The following is a 24,927-nucleotide window of genomic DNA, read 5'->3' as shown; positions in this document are numbered from 1 at the left end:
GCTGAAAATAAGCTTATTGAGCTAACTGACATGCTACAATGGTTTGGAAAAAAAACCAGCAACATTAATAATACTGCAACGAAAGTAGATCTCAGAATCACTGAAAACAGATTCAGGGGGTCACTTAACTGCTTCAGTTTTGTTTAAATCCATGCTACATCCAAACAATGAATAAAATCGTTGTTACAATAACTCGCAGCCTTAAAGCAGCGGTGGTGTGCATGCGCCCTACTCCCACACATGTGTTATCCTCATAAATATTCGGTAGCCTACAGTCACAAGGATTTAACTCCGAGCCGTTCATCATACTACTACTGTTGGTATTATTATTCCCTGGTTCTTTTTGATACGTATATGAAAACTGTGCTGTATGCGTGTGTAAAGCCTCCAACTTTGATATCTTTTAAAAATAGAAATTTAAATACTTTGGAATTCGACAGTCGTTGTTCACGGTAGTTTACATAGTGTTTTAGCACCGTGGAAATTCCAGTAAAAATGCATCACCTGGTATCTAACCGAAGGGCGCTGACGCCCTCTGGTGAGAAGTCTTTCCCCCCCAAAACACGGTCTTAATATTGGACTAGGAAGATGTAGATGGAGGATTCACTGTGCTCACCTGTGAATCTGATGTTTATGTTGACTGCCATACAAAGTAAAATCCTTACTGGATTGTAGAGCCTTGATAATACCTAAGCTCTAAAAATGTAACATTTTTTTTTCAAGCTACGATAACGTAAATTTGTTCTTAACTTTTTAAGAAAGTTAAGTTCGTTTTTAAAACAACAAAGGGGATGATCTTTTTTCAAACTTAAAATGGGCTATAAGTGAAGTAGCACCTAAGTCGGTGAAATGTCAATGATAACATTTAAAAGGGTCAGTTTTCACGGGCAAGCCCGTTATTATGGATTTTTTAGTTCGTAACAGTCATGCATTTTGCCTAATCCAGACATAACTAATTCTTCACTGCCAACAAACATTATTTATAACTGTCTTGCCAGGGATTCTCTTCGGACCAATTTTACGTTTAGTTTGGGGGGCTAGAGAGGGAAAGGATAGTTGGTAGATGGAAAAAAAGTGGTTTAGCAATTTAGTCACGTGACGGCGCTGCGGAAGCAGTGAAGTTTTTCGGTGGATTTTCTTTTTTTAAAACTACTCCCACGAAAACAAGCGTGAGAAAATGACCGCATCCTTAAGTGCTCTGCAGAAATCAGATCCCTGGCACGTTTCTTTGGAATACCGCTAAATTACAAATAAAACCAAGACATTTTAGCTGGCGTGCAAGCAGGTAAGAAATCGGCGTTTTGCAAATGTTTTTTCCCAGTACTCAAATAACTACTCATTTGGAAGAAAGCTGCCATCCAGCGCTGGAACGGTGCTTCATTGTTTATTGTTAAGTATAACGTTTATGTGATAAAATGTTTCAGTCGTGCATTATTGCAGTCTTTTATTTGATCTTTAGTAGTCTCTATTTGTTCACAGATTAAAATAAACACTATCGAGGTTATTTAGCTTGCTTGTGTTTCGTATTTATGATGATCAACTGCGCGTCGCTTTTGAAAACTTCTGCCCATTTCAGACCTCTAGGTATCCCTAAGTGTTTAATTATGATAGTTTTTCCAAGCTACTTTTAGGCTGTATTATGTATGCAGTGTTGCTTTTAGAGAGCAAAACATTGAGGGAGATTTGTTTATCTGCTGCCTTACCAGACTAATATTTTAATGCGACGAGTTTCTGTATTTCTTTATCCCAGATTTAGCGTTTTAACTTTTTTTTCGGTCGCTTTACCCAGGCCGGTCAGTCTAACTATACTGCAATACCAATACGTGAGTAGAAAGTATTTCAAAACATCTAGACTGTTTATGTATTACATTAAATCTGTGTTTAATTTTTTATCATGCTGGTCAGACTGCAATGTCATTATGCTGACATTGTCTTGGAACGTTTTCCGTGAATCGTTCACGGCTCATTTTCCTTTCAAATAAAGCAGCTGCAGTAGTACAGCTACTGTTCGGATCTCTGGCTCTTTTCTAAAAGCGAAATTCTGTTTAACATACGCAGCTACGCCAGTGAGAAGCCTCTAGACAGTCATTAAGTACAACACTTGGCAGGACTGTATGCTAGTGTTGACGTATTTCAATATAATACTACTACTAATAGTAATGGGAATGAAATCGAAAACCCTTTGTCTTATATTTCAAGTTTGTTTTAAAGCTCTTTACTGCCTGCTTCAATGGAAGCCTTTGAAGCATGTAGTTGTAATTATGCAAAATAATATTTTCTTTTACACCCTGTTGGACTTCGCCAGTGTATGGCCTATTTTATCGGTCTAAAAAATATTGTAGAGAGGTTTCCATGTTGTTCACAGTCTTCATCGTTGCCCTACAAAAATATCAGAAAACGGCATGTTCTACAGTGATTCTATAGTCACAAGGACTGAAAAGTAGTATAAGACCAGGTCTTTTTTTAGTGTAGCGTGCTATGAGAAAGAAGACCGCTGAAAGTTACCTCATGTGCAATTTCAATATCAGACCTGACTAATGTGTCAGTTCAGACGCTCTCAAAGGTTGACATGAACTGGTTGGTGAAAGAAATACAGGAAATCCAGTTCTGGCTGTGAGAAACTGATGAGCTGCTACTGTATGTACACATACATGTTTCCATGACTCTTTTGGATTTTTTGTGGTCACTAATCGGGTTTGAGCCATTGGGGATTGCAAGCCACCTTTATCGATTTGTTCCATTTCAACTTGAATCGCTGGCTGTGATCTCCTGTTCCAACTTACCCTAACCCTGCTCCATATTCCCACTGGATTCATCTTCTGAAATTGTCCCTCTCCCAGCATCCCCCAGAGTGTCAGGTGTGATGCTAACGACAGCTTGCAGCCTTCGTGTTCTTGTTTTTGTACTGATACAGCAGTTTTCCGTGAGGTTACAAGATGGGTTGTGTGTTCATTTTATTCTGTATGATTGGTTTCCCCGGCACACTTGACTTTATGATAAATATGCAACACATCCATTTCAATAGAATTGCTCACTCCATCAGCAGTGCTGGTGTAGAAAATGTGAGGAATGTAAGCTGAAGAAGTACCAAGACCATTCGTTGTGGTGGTTGATAGTTGTGGTATCTGTGTCTTACTTTTTATAAAGCAATTTAATAGCACAGAACACACCACTTTCTGTTCTCTGTGTATACAATGGACATGCTTGACATTCTACAATGTCATGTTTATGTCTTTCTCTTCAATGAGATTTTTCAGATTTTTCATAAAATGTCTGATTTGTTTGGCCTACAACAGAATCAAATAAGCCAATGTGATTTTTGCTTAATTATGAGTTTTGAAATGAAATAAGCCATATGAAAATGTTAGTGTCTGTTCTAAAAACACACACTTTGCAACCCCAACCACTTGTTTTGTATCTTTTATGTACATACACTATTTTTTCACAACAGTTTATGTAAGTTTGATGTTTTCACTGGTTTAGCTGCTGCAGTTTGCACAGGAAGGGACACAGGCGCACACAGTTTGTGTATGAAGTTGTTGTGCACTGTAACACATGGATGCTGACTTACCCTTGAAAGGAAACTGCTTTTCATTTTTTTTTTCCTCAAAGTGGAGACTCAAAAACAGTCAAAATAGAAAATTGATGAAAGCTCCCAATGTTAATGAAACTGAGTTTCTTACAACAGTGCTGTGGTTGAGTAACAACTTATTCATATTGAAATGGATTGGCTATCTAGTATATCGTAAAAGCATTAGGAAAAATACTAACGAGAGTAGGCTGTTTAGCCCATTTGGTAGATAATAGCCAATTAATCCAAAGACCTCATATGGCCATGTTTTGAAAGAGGCCAGGTTGTCGGCTTCAACAAAACACTGTAACCTTGCTTACTGAATAGATAGTTCCACACTCCCACAGTCCTTTGCGTGAAGTTCTCCATTTTCTCTGTTCAAATGTACTTCCACCAGTGGTTATTAGCTTACAATCAGTGGTATATAACTGCCCTTTATCATCATGATTATTGACGCAAGTCAGCACTTACATCTGAATGATATAATTGCATCTTACACAGCTTTAAAGCTGCAGAGGTCATTTAATTGTTCATTAATAATCAATTAAGTATCATGAAATCTGACACTGATTTGTACTGCTCCCTTAGCACATGCACACAGTACATTTCCAAAACTCCTAACAACCTTATATGCTCATTTGGAGAAAGTTTATTTGAACTGAAACTTTGTTTCAAGAATTATTTTAAAGATACTTCTAACATGCCTTACTTCTCTTTATCGTTTGAAGTGGATACTTCCTGTTTGAAAACATTCTCTGTTACTTCTTATATCTGCATGTTGTGAGTGGTGATCTAATCACTCCATGATCTGAAGATGCAGCAGGGAAAAGTAAGAAAAAGCTTTTACTAAGCATATTGAATTTAGATCATGGTGTTATTTGGCCACTAATGGTGTGGAGCAGTTTTTTTTGTGATAATACAGCTTCAGATTAACATCAAACAGATTGAAAAAGTTGTGCATTAAAGACCACCAATGCCAAACCGCAAAGCATATGCACATGCCAACTCCCTTTAAACAATTTTCAAAAAAGCCCTCTTTCTTTTGCAGTCTCTTGTGGTGAAGCAGTTTTCTAAACACGCAGCTAGAAGTTTTTGTATGCATGGAGATTTGTAGAAAGTATCTAATCAGTCAAGAATAAAGAGTGAGTTTTTGTTCAAGTGTTATAGTTTTAAAAGATCCAAGTAAAATTGTATGATGCTGCAGTGAAATTGTGAGGCCAAAATTGATTTTTAAGACCTGGAGGGGAAAAAATGTTTCATGGAATTACCTAGTACAGTAATCCTCACTCCTGAGCATGGAGAATCATGGTGTGGCAGGTTTTATAGGGAACTGAGAGTACTTAATGAGTGAAAATCTTGAAGTAGTTGTAATATACACCAATGAAGTCAGTATCTGAATCAATCATGTTGTTAGGAGTTTATATAGAGAACCAGAAGACCCTGTGGCTCTCCAAGGCCAGCAGTAAAGATCACTAACCTGATTGGTGCTTTGTGCCATTTCTGAAATGGCACACTGTTGTTCTTTGGAGTCAGGAAAATAAAATCATACTGCTATAACACAGAAAATAAACCCTTCGTGACTCTATAATCGGTGTCCTGAAAGATTTATATAATACTTTACTCTCTCATTTTTGTTTTGCAGTAATGAAAAATCATGTGTAAACATATTGCAGTTGGAATTGGGTTCAGATGGGGTTCTCTCCTGTAGTTAATCTGAGGCTTTTCTAGGTTTTGTTTCAGTGAATTTTATTAGCCAGTGTCTCTTCTCCGTGTTTACTTTAAAATCATCACAAAGCTGCAGGAGTCGCCATCAGCAGTATGAAGGTGAGCAAATTATTACCCAGTTAAATTAATGAGAGCTATCTATCAACAAAAAACTGTGAACTCTAAGGCCTGGCATTTAAGACTCATGAATTAGCCTAGAGAATAATGAGCAAGGCACAGGAACAGCAAATGAATACATAATGTGGAGGAGTACATTGTACAGTGTCCCTAATTTCTTGTGTGTATATTTATTACACCATTTCCAGTTTTTGTAGGAGAGTGAAAGTGTATGGTTACCTCCATGTGCCCATAAATTGGGTATTGTAGTTTAATTGGAATTGGGTGTGGTGTAAGGGTGTTGACGCAAAATCCTGACCCTTTTGTGTTTCTGCTCTTTTTTTCTATTTTGATTTTTTTTGTCCTTCCCAGAAAATCCAATCAGTCAAAACCTTTATTGGTTTATACTATCCCAGCATGTCACTGTGTCTGAGATCATCCCCCGTGGTTCTCCCAAGATATCCCACACGAAGCAGTGAGCTTTACAGCGTGTCAGCAGTGATTCACCCAGTAGATCCTGGAAGAGGCCAGAGTTCAGTATGTTGTGAAACCTGTAACAGCATGTGAAGGGCTGAGTCAGGCCTAGAGGCTGATTATTCATGGTGCATTCGTGTGTGAATAGCCCCAGTGGAATGCATGCTTCTAGGCTTGAGGTCGTGGTTTGTTGGGAGTATGTGTGTTTGGGGCTGGGGAGGGGGTGTGGGGAAAAATGAGGGGAGTATTGTAGCTAGTCTCCACACCACACACTGTAGTCAAGCTGCTTTGTAGAGAATAAGGTACAGTATAACTTTTCCTGTGCAGAAAAGTTTTTTGAAAGTTGTATAAAGAATCTGCTTTAATCAAACATTACAACTCAATTGGTATGCTTTACTGTTATGCAACTCCTGCCCTGAATGGGCCATGTCTGTTCTTAATGACCATTAGTCATTAGACTAACCAGATTACACTGGCACTTTTCAGGATTTTTAAAGCTATTGATGATTTAAATAAGCCTGGAACACCTACTGAAGTATCACACCTGGGGAGCAGCTGAGGTAGCACAAGTGAATCTCTTCCTGACTGGTAAACAGAATGATGAGACACTGTTTTGTAAAATAATTGGGCTGTATGAAGTGAAGTTTATGCGATCCTTCCAAGAATGAGTAGCCCTTATCCCCCAGTCATGTGAAATGTGCCATCTACCCTAGCTGTCTTTATCAGGACTGTCTAAATTAGTGACTTGGCAAGACAGTCACATAGGTTAAAAACCCCTGTAAGGAAACACTACATGGTCAGTGCAGTAACATGCAGTACTTCAGGATGTGGCTTTCTGTGGTGTATGGTGAGGACCCCTACAAAACCATACAGTATATACTGTGCCGCTGCTAGTTTTACTTTGAAGACGTTGGAATGGGGAGCTGTATTAGTGTGCGTTGTCTGAAAAGGAACAGGTAAAGGTTAATTTCACAGTAAAAGGTATTTTCTGCTTTTCAGCATGGAATTAACCTACTCAAAGTTTTGCTATGGCCTGTGCAAAGGTCAAAGGGCATACATTGCTCTGTAAATTGTATGTAATTTTGCGTAGTCAAGTGAAATTCTTGAAGTAGAAATAAATGTACTGTATATAGGTCACACAGAATTATCCACTTTTCTGTACTAGCTATGCCTTCATGCTGCCCTCACAGAAAAAACTTTTCATTCTGTTTAAGAGAAAACCTTGAATTTTCAGATTTAGAGTAGAAACAGCTTTTAGCCCTGTGACTGCTTAGAGCTGATTTTCTTATGTTGAAAAAATGATTCTGAAGTATTAAAAATGATTCTGAAGTATTAGTGCAGAGAATAATGCAGAGCGAGAGAATGTACCCTTTCATCATGAGGCCTCCGTATTTGTGCGAGCTCTTTCTGATGGAACACTACCTTAACTGTACCTTTAACAAGGATTTGAAACAGAGACTCTTTGAGTTACCACAGTTTTCTCAGATGCAACCACTGTCCCATACTGCTGCAAACACACTTTGGAGTGAGGAATTTCACTTCTTGGTGGGAGATCTACTGTATTCCCCTGTAAAGATTCTGCAGGTTGCATGGGCCTGGCTGTGGTCTCTGTAGCGTTCTCTTTTTTTTCAGTGCTGTTCATGAAATTCTTACAGTGTTAATCTCTTAATCTCACTGCAAGTGCTGAGTGTTTTGCAACCTCTATATTCCACCCTTTCAAAAATCACGACGGAGTACATCTTTTCTTCTTGTCACTTAGTCTTATCTTGTGCATCTATTACCCTGTGTGCTATTTGAGTAAAAAACAGTTTTTTTCACCGATGTAGCAACTCATTTTGGTTTTGGTTTTAAGATTTTTTTTCCTCTGTTCCATCTTTTTTCTTAACATTCAAATAGCACATACAAAGTCTCTTAACCTATCGCATGTGAATACTAATTGTGTATGAATATTGGTCCAGATTTACAGTGTTCAGGTGGGCAATTTGTAAATTGCACTGCACTATGTTTACTCACAGAAAAAGTAATGTTTTTCTTCGACAGTTTGATGCGACCATATTTCTCATACTTCTGTCAGATGCAAACTTACTCAAGGAAACTCATCAACCAGATTTTAGAGCAGGGAACTAAACTCCAGGTTTGGGACACAGAATTCAGCAGGTTTCGTCTACGTACTAAATATCCATTAAAGTTTGTACATTCAGCCTTTGTCTTTACTGTTTCTGGTTATTAAAAATTGTAGTTCTGTAGTTCTTACAACAATCTTGTTCGGTTGATACTTTGCAAAATGTCCAAATATTTATACACTGTTGCCTCTCTTGTAGTGATGCAGTGGTTTTGAATATCAAATCCAGTTATTTGAATGTGGCTGTTTTAGGGATATTTTATTTTGAAAGCTAAAAAAGTGATACATTTCAAATTGATGACCTCATCATAGAAATGTAGAAGTTCCTTATGTAAAAAAACAGTATATGCATTCTGTAATTAAATTAGAACCAAGCAGAAATGCTTACTATTTGTGTGAAATGTCTGTCAGTCTTACCTTGTTGCGGATACTGAGCCTGTTTTTGCCATTAAGAAATGAATCCAGTATACTTTAAAAGATGTATTTGTATTAAAAGGCTGATTTTTCATATGCTAGAATTAAAAAAAAGTTTTCTTATTTTTAGCAGGTATTTCACAAAATCAAAATGGTGTCTGCTCATGTTGCTCAAATAGTGAATGGGATTCTCAAAGCCAGACAAATATGTTTGGGTTTCTCTTGATTGATCTGAGACTTTAAACAGAGTATTAATCTGGTAAAAGTTAGATTTTCCTAAGTAACATTTGTTCAGGGACTTCTAGGTGGAGCTTGACCTTTGATATTTTTTCTCTTAGAAGATTTCTCCGATCCAGTTGCTCTTTTTACAGAGTTATGTACTGTAGCTCTCCTTTACGCAGATCAACCTACTTAGGCCTTAGTTGTGAAGATTTATCAGTATTTTAAAATATACTGTTGGGGTGAATTAAAGGTGATTGGAAGCATTTTTGGAAAATAAGAAAATTAGAAAGGATGCAGTCTAAATGAGGGTTTTTGGCCCATCTTGCTTGTTTGGTAGTTTAGTTGCTAAGTGAAATTAGACTTTCTTCCAGGCATTTCTTAAAAATGCCTATGGTTTGGGCTGTGACCACCTGCCTGGGATGTTGTTCCAGATACCCATGGTTCTCCCCTCTCTGGTTGAATGAATGAAGGACATTCTATGAGACAGGATTCTTTCAACATCCACTGCCAAATATATAATAACATTGTTGTGAAGTCAGTCATTTCACATTCAACCTACTGTACAGTATGTGCCTTGATAGCGGTTATTTTGAGAGAAAACCTTGTTATTGCTAGAGCTTATTTTGTAATACTCTGGTCAGATTCCAGGGTGTAGCAGTGTGATTGTAAAGCTGTGAAGGGTCTTTGTGTTCTCCCCATTAAATAGCAGAACTTCCAGTGTCCCAAGACGTGATGCTGTGGGGGCTTCAGTAATTACCTTTGATATCTTGGGCCCCATACAGTGGGGCTGAATTATTTTTCAATAGAGCTATATTGCATTGAGGCAGGAGATTATGCGCTATGCAGAATAATTCATAATTCATGTGCAAAATACTTTTTTTTTTCTAAAACACTCACCAATGTCATATGTCAACATATTCTTTTCATACAGTTGGGGGTGAGGGTAATTGCAGCGATGTAGGAGGCTTTTATAAAGACAAGCTGATTGGTCAGCTTCTGTTTTTATTTTGTCTTTTCGACACTGGCTGAAAACAGCGAGTTAGGAACGGGGTGAAGGAGAGGGAGGGGGCTGTGCTGCAGAAATGTGTTGCTAGGCTGTGGGTTCCCTTGTTAATTGTTTACTCTTTTTGTGAGCAGCAAAATGCCTTATTGTTTGTGAGCTCACAGAGAGATGATTATCGCTGGGGAAAGGCAGACCTCTAACTGGGGTGACCCACAATTCAAGGTTTTATCTGCACACGTAAGAAATGAAGCAGGGGGTGGCCTTTCCGGTCAGAAGAACAAAATAATCTTTTACAAGGGTCAGAAGCAAGAAAAATGTAAAGGAACAAGGTTAAGTGTATGCCATGCTGAAAAGAGAAGAAGAGAAACAACGTTTCGGTTGTGGAGCCACACTGGAAGAAGGCTCTACAGCCGAAATGTTTCTTTTCTTCTCTTTCCAGCATGGAATAAAAATGTACTTGTTCCTTTGCAGCCTACGCATGCTGACGCAGCTACCTACTGTACCTTGAACTACTTTAAAAACGTATCCTGGTTTGTTTCACTTTGGTGTGATGTGTCTTGAGCTGACCAACGTTATGATTAAACGTGGTGTGTAGTTTAACGGCAATAAAGGCTGTAGTTCCATGTGCTTGTGCAGAAGTTTAATAGTTCTGAAGAGGAGGCTGGGGGATGTTGTGTATTTGAGGTACTGTTATGATGTCCTTTGGGTTTTGATCAAGTGTGAAGTTTTTACTAAGTCACCCTATTGAGGGACCGCATTTGTGCATTCAGCTGTGAACAACTTCTTCCTCAATACTCAGAAAAAGGCTTAGCTCAAGGGGAAGGGAAGTTTTCTAAAGAGCTAGATTTAGAAAAAAAATGTTTGCATCTGTTTACCTAGAAATTACTGTATTCTTTTGTTGCTACATTGAAAGCTTCTGCATTGAAACAAATAGTGCAAATACACACAGAGACTCTGGTAATAATATGTAACAAATGAGAATGAAAGCTAAGAAGCTTTTCATTTCATGGGCAAGAAGACCAAAATCAAGAGAGAGAGAGAGCAGCCTCCGGTCTGCATCTTCAGAACAGGTTTGTGATTAGGTACCGTAGACCTGAGCCTCTTTAAAAATTAGTCCTTCCTTGATTAGCAATAATTGCTTTCGTTTACGGAGCTGTTGACACAAAAGTATCTTTACGTTTTTTTTTGTTTGTCCTTTTAGTTCCTCATAGGGTGAAATAAGGAAGTTGAGTACAGTATGGATATGAAGAGACTGATAGTACTGGGAGCAAGAGAAAGGGAGAGTTCTGTTAACAGTTTTTATCCGAAACTGGCTGTTTTCATGCTCTCTTCTGCCAGGGGGTTGCTGAGACTGCTAAAAAAGTTTGCCTGCCCTCAGGTAAAGACTGGTTTGTGTATGGGCTTTAAAGACTAATAGAAACCACGTAACAGCTAGCATTGGTTAATAATTAAGGAACCTGTTAATGAATAAATAACATATTACACCTAGACTTATAGAATAAACAAATTTTACAGATGTGATGGTCTTTCTTGTTTGTGTGTGTATTGTAGTTCATTTTTGCAGTTGAAAAACTCAGAGTTGCATGTAATTTGCATGTGTTTTTGTGGCTGATGTTTTCTAGTGCAATATCATTAATTTAGCACCATTAGAACAGTCATCAGAAAAGGCTGTTAGTCATCTTACAGTTTTCTTCCCATACTCCGGTTCTGGGATATAAAAAGTAAAAAAAAATGGAACTCTGTGGAAATACTTTTTTTATTTTGATAAAATAGATCATGTGTAACAGATTGCTGTATGAATGAATTTTCATTCTTAAATTTATCTTTTGTGTTTATTTTAAAAGCTGTTTGATATAATTAGTACTTTGCTGTATTCATTCATGTTTTGTTGTTAAAAAATACAATTTTGTTTAAAAATGTGAAGTTTGTGGTCATTTTAAATTTGATTTATTTTACTGAAAATTGAAATGACATAAATAATGTCAAAGGATGTGTACTTTTCCTTGTAGTAAGTGAAAGCAGTAGAGTTCGTTTTAATTTTGTGGATAATATTGTACACTTTTCTGAACTAAGTTTTTTTTGGCTGAAGGGGATGTTTTGAAACATTGTGAAGTCCTGTTTTTTCTTTGCTGGTGTAGAAATGGAAGTTTTCATCTTCACCAGGAAGCAGATGAGGAAATTCTAAACAGACATTTTCCCCCAGACCACATTATTATTTTTTTAATTTGAAGAAACCTTACCTGATATTAGGCACTTTTATGGTGCATGTTGCTGATTTCCAGTTCACATGCAGATCTGTTGACGTATGTGGGTAGTTGTGCTTTATCGTTTTATACAGTGAGTGGTAAAAAAACAAGCTTCTTGTAAAGATACTTGTCTTTAGTTTTTGGAGCATTATCCTGGAGATCTTGTGCCACTTTGGGAAAGAACACGTGGTACTTGAAGCCCGTGAGTTTGGAAACTTTTTGGGCCCAAGAAGTTTTTTTTATAGAGCTCACACCAAAACCTCTTTTCCAGTCATCTTAGCACATGTCCATGTGATGCATAGATTGTTGATCTTCCGACGTCTCCCAAAATGTCTCTTCCCCAAAACATTTAGCCATTTCTGTCATTGGAATCGTCTTGTGAGTGGAAAGCTCTCAAGTGACATGAGCTTTATGACTCATGCAGCGGTGAATAATATAAACTATATTTAAAAGTCTTTAGTAGGCAAGGGAGATTTTATTGGAAATCAGTTATATTGCATTTTGGTGGTTAACAAAACGATTTTCAGCACTGTATACAATATAGTTCCCCAGCTCCATTTCAAAAGTGAAGCATTGTTTTGGGGCGAAGGCAGGAGTAGTACTGTATGATTTTTTCGTGACAATTACAGCATTTTACTACAGTGGAACATTGTTAAAAGGTTTTGGGTTGGTCATGTGAATAAAAATAGGTTAGAATAACTATTAAATGTACACGTTTTCCTTTTTTTAACTACAGAAGAAATAGGAAGTTCTTGAATTAAAATGGCATTATCAGCTCTTGAACAATGTTTTCTTTTTATGCATAGAAGACAGTTATGCCCAATTTGCAAGCATGCAGAACTGCAAAACCAGTTATTTTGGGCTTGTATATTTTTGGTACAAAGTGGTTAAAAGTCACTGTCATAATGTAGATGTGGTGTTTATTGCAAGTTACAAAACACTTAATTCTTTCTTTGAGCATTTTTATCTGGAGCTACTGAAAAGCCCACAGGTCTACAACAGGCTAACTAGTCTTGGAGTACATTATAGGCAATATAGTTCTAAAAACTCCTACTAACAGAGAGACTGTGTCAGAGCATTTGGGAAAAGCTAACTCTCACTCTTTAATCTGTTGTTCACTTAGTGGATGCTAGGATCTCAGAATCTGCATTTTAACTACATAATTAGTTTTTGTGCATGTATGTGCTGTTGTTTAATGTTTTAGCCTTTGGTTCTTATGTGTGAGCATAGTTGTGTCTTGCTATGTTAAACCTTAACAGGAAAGTCCAGGGGTTGTGCGTTCTTCTTAAGTGACTGATGTCTCATTTGAACAAATATCCTTGTTCTTTATTTAAAAAAGAAAGCAGAATGATTTGCTTTATTACAAATTTAACAAATGAGTGCTTTTATATCTGTTTCTACGGTGGATTAAGGAACTAGGCACTGTATGATTCTCTGTTAACATATCTTTTTAGAGTCATTAACACTTTCCGTAACCTTAATGAAAAACAGATACCAGCTGTTGTAGCCTTTAAAGGGCAGTTAGCAATGTATCCTCACTATCTTCTCCAGTTTACCGATTTGCAAACCATATTCATTACCCTCTAGGTATAAGAAGTGTTCTTTTCATTGTCATCAATATTTATTTTACATATTGTAGTTCTGAGCACTGCCCAATAAACATCTCCATTCTGTTGAAAAATGGTATTGTCGGGACTGACTGACCCACTGCAATGGAGGAAAATCCAATCCAGGAGACTGTCATGTACTCTTTATCATGCTGCAGAAACCGAGATAGCATCTGACCAAATGAATCACTTAGTGGCATGAGTACAGTGTAACCATTACATGCACTATAATGAAAAGGGTGCAGTTGTTCCAGATCTGAACTCAAGAATCGAGGTATCTGGCTTGGATCTGGACCCTCATATGTCTTTGGATCCAAACATTTCAAATATAACAAAAATGTGATCGCAATATGAACATTTTACTTCTGTTTTTGTATGATTGGAGAAGGGAACTGATGGAAGAAATGAAAGGACATTTCAAGTAAAAAAAAATTAAATCTTCCATCAAATAATAGAATATTGTAATGATGCAACTGAGGAACAAAGCAGAATGTTCACATTCTGAAAAAAAAAAGTTATGCGTAATACAATTATCCTGTATACAAATGTTTTTTGCTTACTAATGCAAAAAGCCCTAAAGAACACTATTTATGTGTGCCCCAGAGTTTCTGCTATCAAGGGAAGGGTACAAGAGCAAATGCAGCACTTATCTAATTTACTTTAAAGTGCTCCATTGTTTCCATTATGCTTTATCTACTTTAATGAGGAATATCCTATATTTTTTTAATGTGGTATATGGGGTTCTGTCTGTCTGTCTGTCTGTTCTATTAGGAGGTTGAGACACTTTTCATAGGATGATGTTTATTTTGGAATGTAAACTAGTATTCATTATTTTTGCATATTTCTGTTAAGTAGTAGTGGAATTGTAGCGTCCAATTCATCGCTGTCAAACCTTGGTTGAAGGTTGTGGGTCGCAGGTGTTCTTAAGTTCTGTGAATTCTGTGCTATCATGATTGCTTGGTCTTGCAGCAAGAATCGGCAGATTCTTTTCACTGTGAGGGCAACACAGGAAGTTATGTAAAAAAGTGCTGACCCTTCACATATCCTGTTTCATGTCTGTGTTTGCTAACATTTAAATCTCTCTTTTCACTTACACCAGGGGAATTCAGCCCCAACGCGCACACCTCATGTCATCAAGATGATAAGGTTTGATCAAAAGGGTGGGAACAAATCCACCAGAATTGCAAAATTACTAGGCCTTCCTTTCTGCCTGTGATGTGCAGTCTTTCTGTGTGATGGGCTAAATGTACTTCCTCATTCGCTGAACATTTCACACTTTGGCTCTCAGATTACCCCTGCAGTAGTGCCTGCCCATCTTAAGTTTCGTTCCCCTTTTCCCTGTGGCTAAACACCTTTTGAAAAAGGGCAGCTCATTTTTTCATCTTATTTCCTGCAGTGGTTTGGCTATTTTATCATGTGCATACTAACATACTGAAATTAAGTCAAAAAGGCTGATTCAGAATTTGATTTGATTTGAAAATGAATAAGTAGATCCACTTAAATGTGCATTTCAATTTTCTTGGTCTTTGAAGTACTGTTCAAAAAGGGTATAGGAAATGCCAAAAGAGATGCTTAAATTTTACCTTGAGGAATTTTCAGATTTTTAACTTCCTGTTTGATTTGAAACTGATATATACAGTAACTATAAAACAGTTTATGCAATAGATTTTAAGCTCTTCTGACCGTTCTATTTTGTTTTAATTTACAGTTATAGATAGAGGTATATCATGTCCATTCAGGTAATGTGCAAAGTGAGCCACATGTGCTAGAAATTCTCATCTTGCATCTTAGCCATGTCTCATTATAAAGCTGAGAGGCACCATTTTCAGGAAAGTCCATGCCTGATTTTCCTCTTCCTTAAAGCAAACCAATAGGAACCCTGCTCAATGGCCAGGTTATAGTGCTTTCTTCATTATTCACTCTTTCTTAACCTCACTAGTGAAGAAGCACTAGTGGGGTTCTTAAAAATAACCAACCCAATAGGTAACCAATTTTTTCAAAGATATTTACTGCTACAACACTAATATTATGATTGAGTCAGTTTAGGTGAAGATCTTAGTGCTCAACACTAATGACTTTTTTATTTGCGCTGGAGTAACCTGAGCTTTATCTTGATTCACATAGTATCTCTGAAGGCATTCTGCAGTAAAAGCTCTTTTGCAAGGATGGCAGTAGAATTAAATTGACGTACAAACTTTGCTTCATGGATGTTGATAAATGTCCTATCACCCCTGTGTATCTCTCTTTGAGGTTTTAAAGTGCATTTTGAGGTTATGTAGAAAATGTGGTGCTTCTGCAGGATTCCTTTAGTCCTTAACTAAAGAATCAATTCAGGTCATGTGCAAAATGAGCCACCTGCTAGAAATTCCTGTCCTTCATCATGGCCATCTCGCATTATTAACCCGAGAGGTGCCATTTTCAAGAAATGCATTGATACATTTCTGCTCTTTAGCTGTAAAGCAGTTGGTAATCTGTATGAATTCTGTGTACATCTCCAACTGACCACATGAAGACCACATCCTTAATATTAAAGAAGATGAAAGTGCCAGATGATAAACATATTCTGTTAGTTTTTTTTAGTTCTGATGAACTGCATTTGTGTGAAATGCTGTGGATATGATTGCCATGAATTAAGTGCTAGAGGCTCATTTCGAATTTGTGTGGAGTCTGTTAAAGCTGTCCTGCTGTAAACAGCTTTGTTTTTGTTTTTTTTGTGCGTGTTCTATCAGAATTGGCTGCCTTATTGGTATTCCCTGGATGAAGGATTTCCGTTTTACAGCCTGTAACAGTTTGCTGTTGTGTGACTACATTAGACATAGACATACAGTAGTGCTCAGAGATGCTTTGGGATTCCTGATGTTATCTGTATCTTTAAACTGCTGACACTGCAGGAGAAGTTATTTTTATTTAGTCTCTGTTGGGCTTTACAGTCTATTTGATGGAATATGTCCATTGAGACAGTAGTTGGGAAATATCACAAAACGCTAAGAATAAGGGACTAAGAATATTTTTTAAACGTTTTTCCTCTGGGGGTACATGAAGAAATATGAGAATTTATTTGCCAAATAGTTCAGTGCAACAGCTATGCATCATTAAAAGGGAGAAGTAAAAATTAAGTTCTAAGATGATTGCTTTCCTGAAGTTTTGGGTCAGAGAGCTCAGTACTTCCTCATTTAGCCTAAGCATACACATCTTGCAGTAAACTGAAGGTAAGCTGCTTTAGCATACTGCCTGGATTGCAAGTCTTGACTTTTTTAATTTTTGCTTTTCAGCAAAGTGAAAAGGCTCTGCAGGCATAAAATTACTGTTATTGCCATGTCAGTGTGATGTATGCAGAGTTGCTCAGAACACGAATTGCACTGTTGTTGGTAATGGTCTGCTATTGACAGAAATTCTTGTAGAATGTATGTGGGTAGAAATGGTGCAATGTCGTGGGTAGACCTTGAAAATTAAACTTCGTTTTTCTCACTTCGAAAAGGACGACTGTCCCATGCTGCTTTCAATGGTCTAATCAACTTTTTTCATAACTTTGTTTTTTAGGTTCTCTGCAGTCTGTCAGGTGGAGCCAGTTTTGGAGTAGACATGATCTGACGAGCTGTACTCCAGCGCCAGAGCTTCTACGGTCCCAGTGGGTTCCACCATGAGCTCAGGAGTGACCCCCCACTCGGTCTCTGAGTGGCTCACCGTGCTTCACCTGGAGCAGTACGTTAAGGCCTTTGAGGGAGAGGGTTATGACTTAATCTCTGAATGCCGCGGCCTGACGGCGGGGGACCTTGAACAGGTTGGAGTGGTCCTACCTGGCCACCAGAAGCGCATCTTAGCCAGCCTCCAGAAGATCTTCTCTGTGGCTCAGGAGGGCGAGAAACCTCTTCCCATGCCAAGGAAGATATACCGCTTACCAAATGCCAGAAACGATCAGAAAGATGTCTTATCTCCTGACCCACCTGAGGTTGGGAGCCCCAGATTCATGGACTCTAGCATTCTGGGAAAGGGTCCACCTCCTATACCCCCAAGGGTGACCCCGAATCGCCCCCCTCTACGATTTACCCCCGCTGTGGCCCCGACGCCTTACCCGCGGCCAGACACCCTGGCTTTGAATACCGCAGCTCTAGAACAGCAGCCGCTGCCCAAGAAGAGCTCCCCTTCTCCGGTGTCTGAACAGTGTCATCTCTATGAGCAGTGCTCTTCCCCAGGGCAGACTGACAAGCTTGTGCCACCCCTTCCTGCCAAGCGCTATGCTGTCAGTGTGCCTAAGGAGGCTCTGGAGGTGCCACCTCCCCTGCCCAGGCGGCCCCCTGTGCCCCCGCCAAGAGAGATCAGCCCCAGGGCTTCTCCTCCATCAAAGTAAGTGCCACCTGAGTGGCTTGTTGTTTCTGTGGCTACAGTAAGGGATGATTCTCCTCAACAGCTGGCAGAGCCTGAAAGCTCCTTCAATCTGTGTGGAGTTTATGTGTTCTGTGTTCGCATGGGTTACTCTCAGGTGCTCAGGTTTCCTCCCACAGTCCAAAAACAGGTTAATTGGCTTCTATAAAGTTGTCCCTTGTTGTGTTTGTCTATGTGTCTGTCTGCCCTGCATCCTATACAGGGTGTACCCTGCCCTGTGCCCATTGCTTGCTAGGATAGGCTCCGTCTCCCCGCTGTTCTGTAATTGATGAGGTGGTTTAGAAATGAATGGATGTAACTTTTTGTGATTTCAGTTTTACAGATCCTGAAACACACTACAACATCCTTGTATTCAATCTAATTTCTTTAGTTTGCTGTAGCATAGAAACAGTGGAAATTCTAACTGTTAAATTATGCCACTAATTGTGGCATAAATGTTGCGTATTTTTGTGATGCAATTCTGAGTGTTCTGTTGAAATAGTGCCCTCTAGGGATTGAAAGTATTATGAAATGTTTTAACAACATTTTTTAAGGTAAATTTTTCACAAGAGTTATGTTTATTTATTGTGGTAGCGAAGCTGTTAACCGTAGTTTCCCAGCTGAGAAGTTGTTGGTTAGCCTTTTCCTTTAAAGGACACCAGGATTCGCACCAGAAGTAAGTGGAGCTATGGTGCAGTATAGACGTACGATGATGTTGATTGCAGGGCTGTCAGAACATGGGGGCAGAATACATGGCTATTTCAGCAATACCAATAGATGTGTAATAATTATCTCCAGTTCCCAGTTTGTTCAGTCTTGAGATATCCAGGATAGGCTGAGTGGGTGGCATGTCAGTTAGTCTCACTGCCCAGTAAATCCCTGGGTTTGATTCCAGCGTGGGGTGTCTGACTGGGAAGTGTCTGCTTGGTTTTCTGGTGTTCATGTGACTTTTCGCTTGGTGCTTAAGAATCCTCCCACTGTCCCAAAGTGTGCAAGTTAGCTTAAATTGGCACCACTAAATTGCTCCTTTCTGGGGAGGCATCCAAGGGGATTTCAGACTTACTGTAAGTGTATTTGTTTCCAGCTTGTGCTTCCGGTGGGAGTACAGCGATATAAAATAAAATGAGTTCAGTGAAGTGAATCACCTCATCTCCTTTGTGTCTTTTTGAAATATATTCATCTACTAAAATGCTGTTCCATACAAAATTGCTTGTGATTATGGATTAGGGAATCTTAAGAGTGTTGTAGTTTGGGATTATATATTACTGTAGTAGTAATACTGTAATACTACTACTAATAATGTAGTATTATGTAGAGCAGCAGTCTTCAACTAGCTCTATTCAGTGGTTGAAGATCACCTTACTTTTAATTATTAAACCAGTAATTGGTTATGGTAATAACAAATTGCAAAGTGCATTAAAACCTAACTCGAATAAAAACTACAAGACACTTAACTTTGTAACACCAGGGTTGCAGACCTGCACCTTAAGAATGTGCTTACTCTTAGAGCTATGTTCAGGATGTGGTTTGGGGTGCTTACAGTAGAAGGTTTGGGAAGCAGGGTGGGGTAGAGGGTAGAGATGAGAAACTTGGCAGCAGCAGTTAAAATGAAAGGATTGTGAAACATTGTTCCCTTGTGCTCAAATGTGACTTGATTAGGAAGGGACTGTTGATATCTGAAGATCTCTTGAATTTGATCAAATACCTTTTATTTGGATTTGCATTGACAAGTAGGTATACTAAAATTGGTCTTACTGGGTGATCTGTAAAGATATAAATGGTTACAACATGGTTTTCTATGTTGAATATGTATTACCGTGAGTGTGCTTATATAGTTGGTGACGTTAGAGCATTGTGGCCCTATTCTCATCAGCAACACAATGAACTGAACTGTAGTCTTTAGCAACAACAGACACTTCCTTTCCAAGTATTTAATGTGACACCTCATTCATTCAGGCACAAGTCCAATGAAGGATACCTTGCTTGTATAGCCTTTTGGTTTTATTCCAATGTAGAGGACTTTATTCATTGTGCTGGTTTCTTAAAACTGCATCTGGTACTGAGAAATCCTCAGTGTTTGTTTAAGATTTAACTTCCTAAAAGTAAGAAAAATCAGAATTTCGTGTAACTCTGAATAGCCTGCAATTGGTAAATAAGAGGGACCAGCAATATAAAGTTCAGAAAAATAGTGTTTATAACCTTTCAAGTGATATGGAGAAGTGAGCAAAAAATATAAATTAGACCTGGTAATACAACAGTCTGCTGTAGTGACAGTAAAAAGGAAAATTCAATATACTGTATAGCATTAGTAAAATATCCAGTTATTTTCAGCACCATTCAGGTGTGTTTCATCTTGTGAAGATACTGAATGGTTGGGAATAGGATTCTGTATTTTAACTGCATCTGTTTTTAAACTGCAGAGACCAGTAATGCAAAGTAGTCACAAGGTTACTCAGGGCTAAAGTGATCCAAATTTGGTGATAACATTTGCCTCCCAGATGCTTGATTTCTGCAAACAGAGGCTATAAATCTGTGGGCAGACCTCTGGAGGGAACATGTTGCACTTATACTGTATTGCCTGTTAAGAGTCATCCCAAAGATTTGCAAAATACTATATATAGTATGTTCTGGTGTCTTCTTCCTCTTTATGTGACTTAATGTGGGTTAGTGGGGTTGTGCACATGTCAGCTGCTGTCTGGTCATTGCTTAAGTCTTGATTGGAAATGCGTTTTTTTTTTAAATTTTACTACAGACACTACATAACAACATGTTCATCAGAGTGAGTGGGATGTCGGAAGAGTGTTAAGGTTAAAACTGTTTGATTCACTTGTTAATTTTTCTCGTTGGCTTGATATGAGTGTAATTTTTGTGTCAGTAGAGACTTGGGCCTTGACATTATTACTTAAATCTAGTAGTAATAGTAAGAATGAATAGTTCCCCATTGTTCTTCTGATATTGTACACAAGCTCAGCTTCGACTGATTTTGTGTCTTTCCCATTAGTCAAGCCGATATGTTGTTTCATTTGAGCAGCCTGCATCACTTGGCGAGGGCTTTTGCTTTCCTGAACTTTCGTATCATTTGCAACAAGTGGAAATTGTCTTGGCTAGGAGTTGTCAGGAGATCTTGTCCTGTGGAAATTTGTAGTCAGCTTTTCTTCTGCCGCCAATTAAGAATGCGACCTTAATTATTGTGGGAGTTTTAATGAGGTACTGGTTTTGATTGCATTTTTTGACCACGGGGTGCATTTCTGTCTTTCCTTAACAGTTAATCTACAAGGGACCACCAACAACACACACTGTACCTCACAATCTATGTCTATAGGTGTGCAATTGCTCTTTTAAAAACAGGGGTATAAGCTATTGATCTATAAGCACCATTTCCTGCCTTACCTCAGGCCTCTCATCTTAAACCCAGCAGTTTTAAATGTTGAAGACCTACAGTAGTCCTCTTATTTGGGCTCAAGATCTAAGGACTTTATTCCCGGTGAATGATGAGGGCAGGTTTTAAAAGAAACTTTCAGTGTGGAAGAAGTTAGCTTTGGTCACTAGATGTCGCTGTTTGCAAATGCATAGCTCATGTCTCGGGCTTCCATTTACATGCCTGATGATGGGATGTTTACTGTATGTTGTTAAATGATAATATTTTTAGGTGTGTCCTGTTGATCACATCATGTGACAAATCTCAACATTAAAATAAGGATCAGTGTGTTTTTATCAGACAGTGTGATAAGTCTGAAAAAACACTGAGTTGGGTTAGAAGATTAAAGGATAGCTTACAGAGAAATGTTTAGGGACCAGGAGGTGAGTTAGCATACTTGTGTATAGTGCAGTACACTGCAGTGTTTCTGGGAAGGAGGGGAGAACTGAAGGTGGAGATGTGACAATGGGCAACACTTGTTACAAATTAAAGAATTAATAAGTATTGTTCTTGTGTGGTTAAAGTTAGAAGATTAGGAAGTGATCAAAATGAAAAAGTAACAAATGCCACATTTGACACTATTGGAAATCAGTACTCTTTTTTTAGGAGAAGAAATACAGAGCTTCATAATCAGCACATCTCTTTTTCCTTGATCAGACAGCGATTTCCAGTTTGGTAATATATTAACCCCTCACAACGCAGTTGCCACAAATCTGCTGTGCTGTCCAGAAAACTCTTGTCACCCTGAAGGCACAATATATTGATTATGCAGAGGAATTACAGTGAGAAATACAATCCGGATAGTGTTGTTTAAAGATGTAATAAGTGACAAAATGAGAAAATTTGCATTGACACCCACTTTACTGGGGAGGGGGGAGGGAAGTTTTTTCCTCCCAAAGATTTTGTTCCTGCATGTCTTTAATATTAAGCCTATTTCTTTGTGAATGTGATAATGTCATTTAATTGGTTTGTTTGCTTTTTTTAAGGGATGAAGGAATTTGTGTCTGATGCTGCTGACATTGTAGCTTATTGAATGAAACAACACTCCTACGTCAACAGACAAGTAAAACTCAGGGCCAAACAAATATGAACAATTGAATCTTCACCAAATAATGGCTACTCCTCCTTCTAGTTTTGAAACCAGATACTCTGTGACAGAATTACTCTTCCTCCCAATGAAATATTTTGTGTTCTTGACTTCTATTAATTACAATCTTATAATTAATTAAAAAAATAGTTTTCTCTTTTAGTACTGAACTAAACTGGCCATTCCAGCACACATTAAATAATTCTAAGTAAGGAGGAACTTATCAAGTAAAAAATGTCAGTGCTTCCTCTTTAAATGTTTTTGGGGCTGAAATGTTGATTGGCTTGGAAAACAGATAATGCTCTGTGGAATGAAGTGTACTGTACCTTTGCAAGGATCATCAAGATGATGTTTGGCTAGTTGGCTGGGTTGCTCTTACGGTTTCTCTTAATCGTCCTTCTTTTTAGACGAGGACTTTGTAAAAACCGAAAGGGAGACAGGAGAGAGAGCATTACAGGAAGTTGCTGAGCAGAAACGGAGAGCTTAGCAGAGACATTTCCAAAAGTACATTCAGCTTCCTTGTTATTCAAGTAAAGATTATTCTTCGGTATTCATGCTTTCCTTAGCTACAGAACCAAAAGCAACACAAAAAACAATCTGAGAATAAATTTGTTCGACTAGAATGGAGCTACCTAACGTGTCTCAACAGGTACGAGTCATTTAAAAGGACTTTGCAAATTCTTGACTGTTGTTTGAACTTGACCTACTGTCTCTTCAGTAACTGTATGCTTGCTCTGTGTTAATGATAATTGCGGTGTACACTGCATATTCGATTTAATTTTGTAGTCGTGTGTCTTTAATTGTAAAAATGTGCAGGAATGTGCTGTACTGAAGTTATGCACTTATGACATGTTCCGGTTTTGACAACAACTTTTGATGTTTTACATCACAGCTACTTTTGGCTTTTTCTCCACAAAGATGAAGTGAACATTAGCAAGTGAACACAGAAGCCAAGATGCTGTAGAAAAGTTTGTAATTTCAAAATCTTCTTTGCTGGAGTCTCAGTTACAGCTATTTTCCTGTCATGATTCTTTCCTTTGATGTTAGGACAGTCTAAAACAGGGAAGTATATTAAACAGCAGTTTATGTGCACAGCTTTTACACAGGCAGTGTTTGTAACAAAAGAAAAACAAAGCTAAATAAGTTTTTGCCACATGTTCAACATTTAAGATTAATTTTGTGTAAAAAAACTCATGTTTAATTTTGGATATTTAAAATACAGACTTCTAATCACATAGTACCATATGTGGCCAAGTGCATTAAGGTAATATCAGAAGCCTCAGAAGTCCTTGTTAGAGATATTGGGTATAAAACTGTAATTGTTCCTTGTTATCACAGTCCTAATTCATTATATGAAGAAAGTCAGTTGAAGAGGACAGGATATCAAATTAAACGTAATTTGTAAAGTCTTGTAAAGTAAGTGAAGAATTCTAGCTTCTCATTTGCTTTATGACATTGCTTTTGAAGTTTAAGTGGCGCAAATGTTTTTTTCTAGATAGCCTTACAGTAGTTTCATATATCTCTTCTAATCATCTCAACATTATCTTCCACCTGGAAAATATCATAGGAAGTAACTGATGCTGTGCAAGGCGTAGAGATAATGCACAGACTATTACATGATTAATTCATGAAACCTTTAGTTTCTTTGTATTCATACATTGAAGACATTGTACAAAGTAACTTGTGTGTGAGACTGTTGAAATATTATCAGGACACTTTCCAAAATTTCATTCTGTAGCAGTTTATGCGTAGTTTCATTAACAGGAGGAAGCAAAAGTAGCATTGTAAGTCTGTTGAGTTAATGGTTCGGAAGGTCCGTAAATTATAGATACTCTGCTAAGTAAATAGGAAGATGCAAACTGCTTTAAATTGTATAGCAAATAATTAGTTTGACCTTTAAGCTCAAGAAGCTTCTAAATTGAATGTCTTTGCTGAATATTGTTAAGTAAGAGTAGTTTTGTGCAGTATTTTAACCTTCTATATTTTATTTTACTTACATGTACTAAGGTCACATAAATTTAAAAGAATATATAAAATACTAAAGTTTGAATCCTTGGTTAAAATACAGTCCAGTACCTTCTCAGTATAATGTCCCCATACACAAGTATCTTTTTTAATTTTGAACTCATTCAGTGACTTGGGCTGATATGGGGTTGTCTTATTTCATGATGCATTAATGTTGCGCGTAGATGAGTCTCCAAACAGCATTTACGAAAGCACGGAGATGTTTGTAAGCAGTCTGAGGCTTTCTTCGTATTATACATGGCTAAATCACCCCTGGATTATTTTGTTAACCAAACCCATTGGCCTCTTTGGTTGCAATATTACTGAGTGTTGCCTAAGGATTGTCTAGTGAGCTGTAGAATTAGTAGAATATAATTATAGCAGCTAAAGACTATTCAGTTCTGGCAACAGCATTGTTGCCTTGAAAATCAGAAGGCTGTGGTCAGGTGTGTTAGTGGCCCAATAGGTAGTAATATAAATATTAGTATCTCTTCCCTCTGGATCAAATTGTCCAAATCATTGCCCTGGCACATTGACTGGGGACACTGAGCTGTACGTACTGGTCTTCAGGTCTGA

General features: G+C 38.0%; 1 protein-coding gene across 7 annotated transcripts in view; it reads left to right on the top strand.

Moving 5' to 3' along the window:
* The first annotated feature begins 945 nt into the window (after window positions 1-945).
* arap1 (ArfGAP with RhoGAP domain, ankyrin repeat and PH domain 1) overlaps window positions 946-24,927 on the top strand; it is an 80,058-nt gene continuing 56,076 nt past the window's right edge. For 2 of the 7 annotated variants that reach the window (XM_088639306.1, XM_088639310.1), the window contains exons 1-2: window positions 950-1,285; window positions 17,021-17,824. In XM_088639306.1, coding sequence (XP_088495432.1) covers window positions 17,121-17,824 — 704 coding nt within the window. In that variant the 5' untranslated portion in view covers window positions 950-1,285; window positions 17,021-17,120. Of the gene's footprint in view, window positions 1,286-10,855; window positions 11,006-17,020; window positions 17,825-22,631; window positions 22,997-24,927 lie in introns of those variants that run through there. The other 5 variants (XM_088639307.1, XM_088639304.1, XM_088639308.1 and 2 more) reach the window with 5 other exon arrangements.

Source organism: Lepisosteus platostomus, chromosome 7, assembly GCF_059453375.1.
Source record: "Lepisosteus platostomus isolate fLepPlt1 chromosome 7, fLepPlt1.hap1, whole genome shotgun sequence".
Classification (NCBI taxonomy): domain Eukaryota; kingdom Metazoa; phylum Chordata; class Actinopteri; order Semionotiformes; family Lepisosteidae; genus Lepisosteus; species Lepisosteus platostomus.
This window is presented reverse-complemented; position numbering and strand designations above follow the sequence as displayed.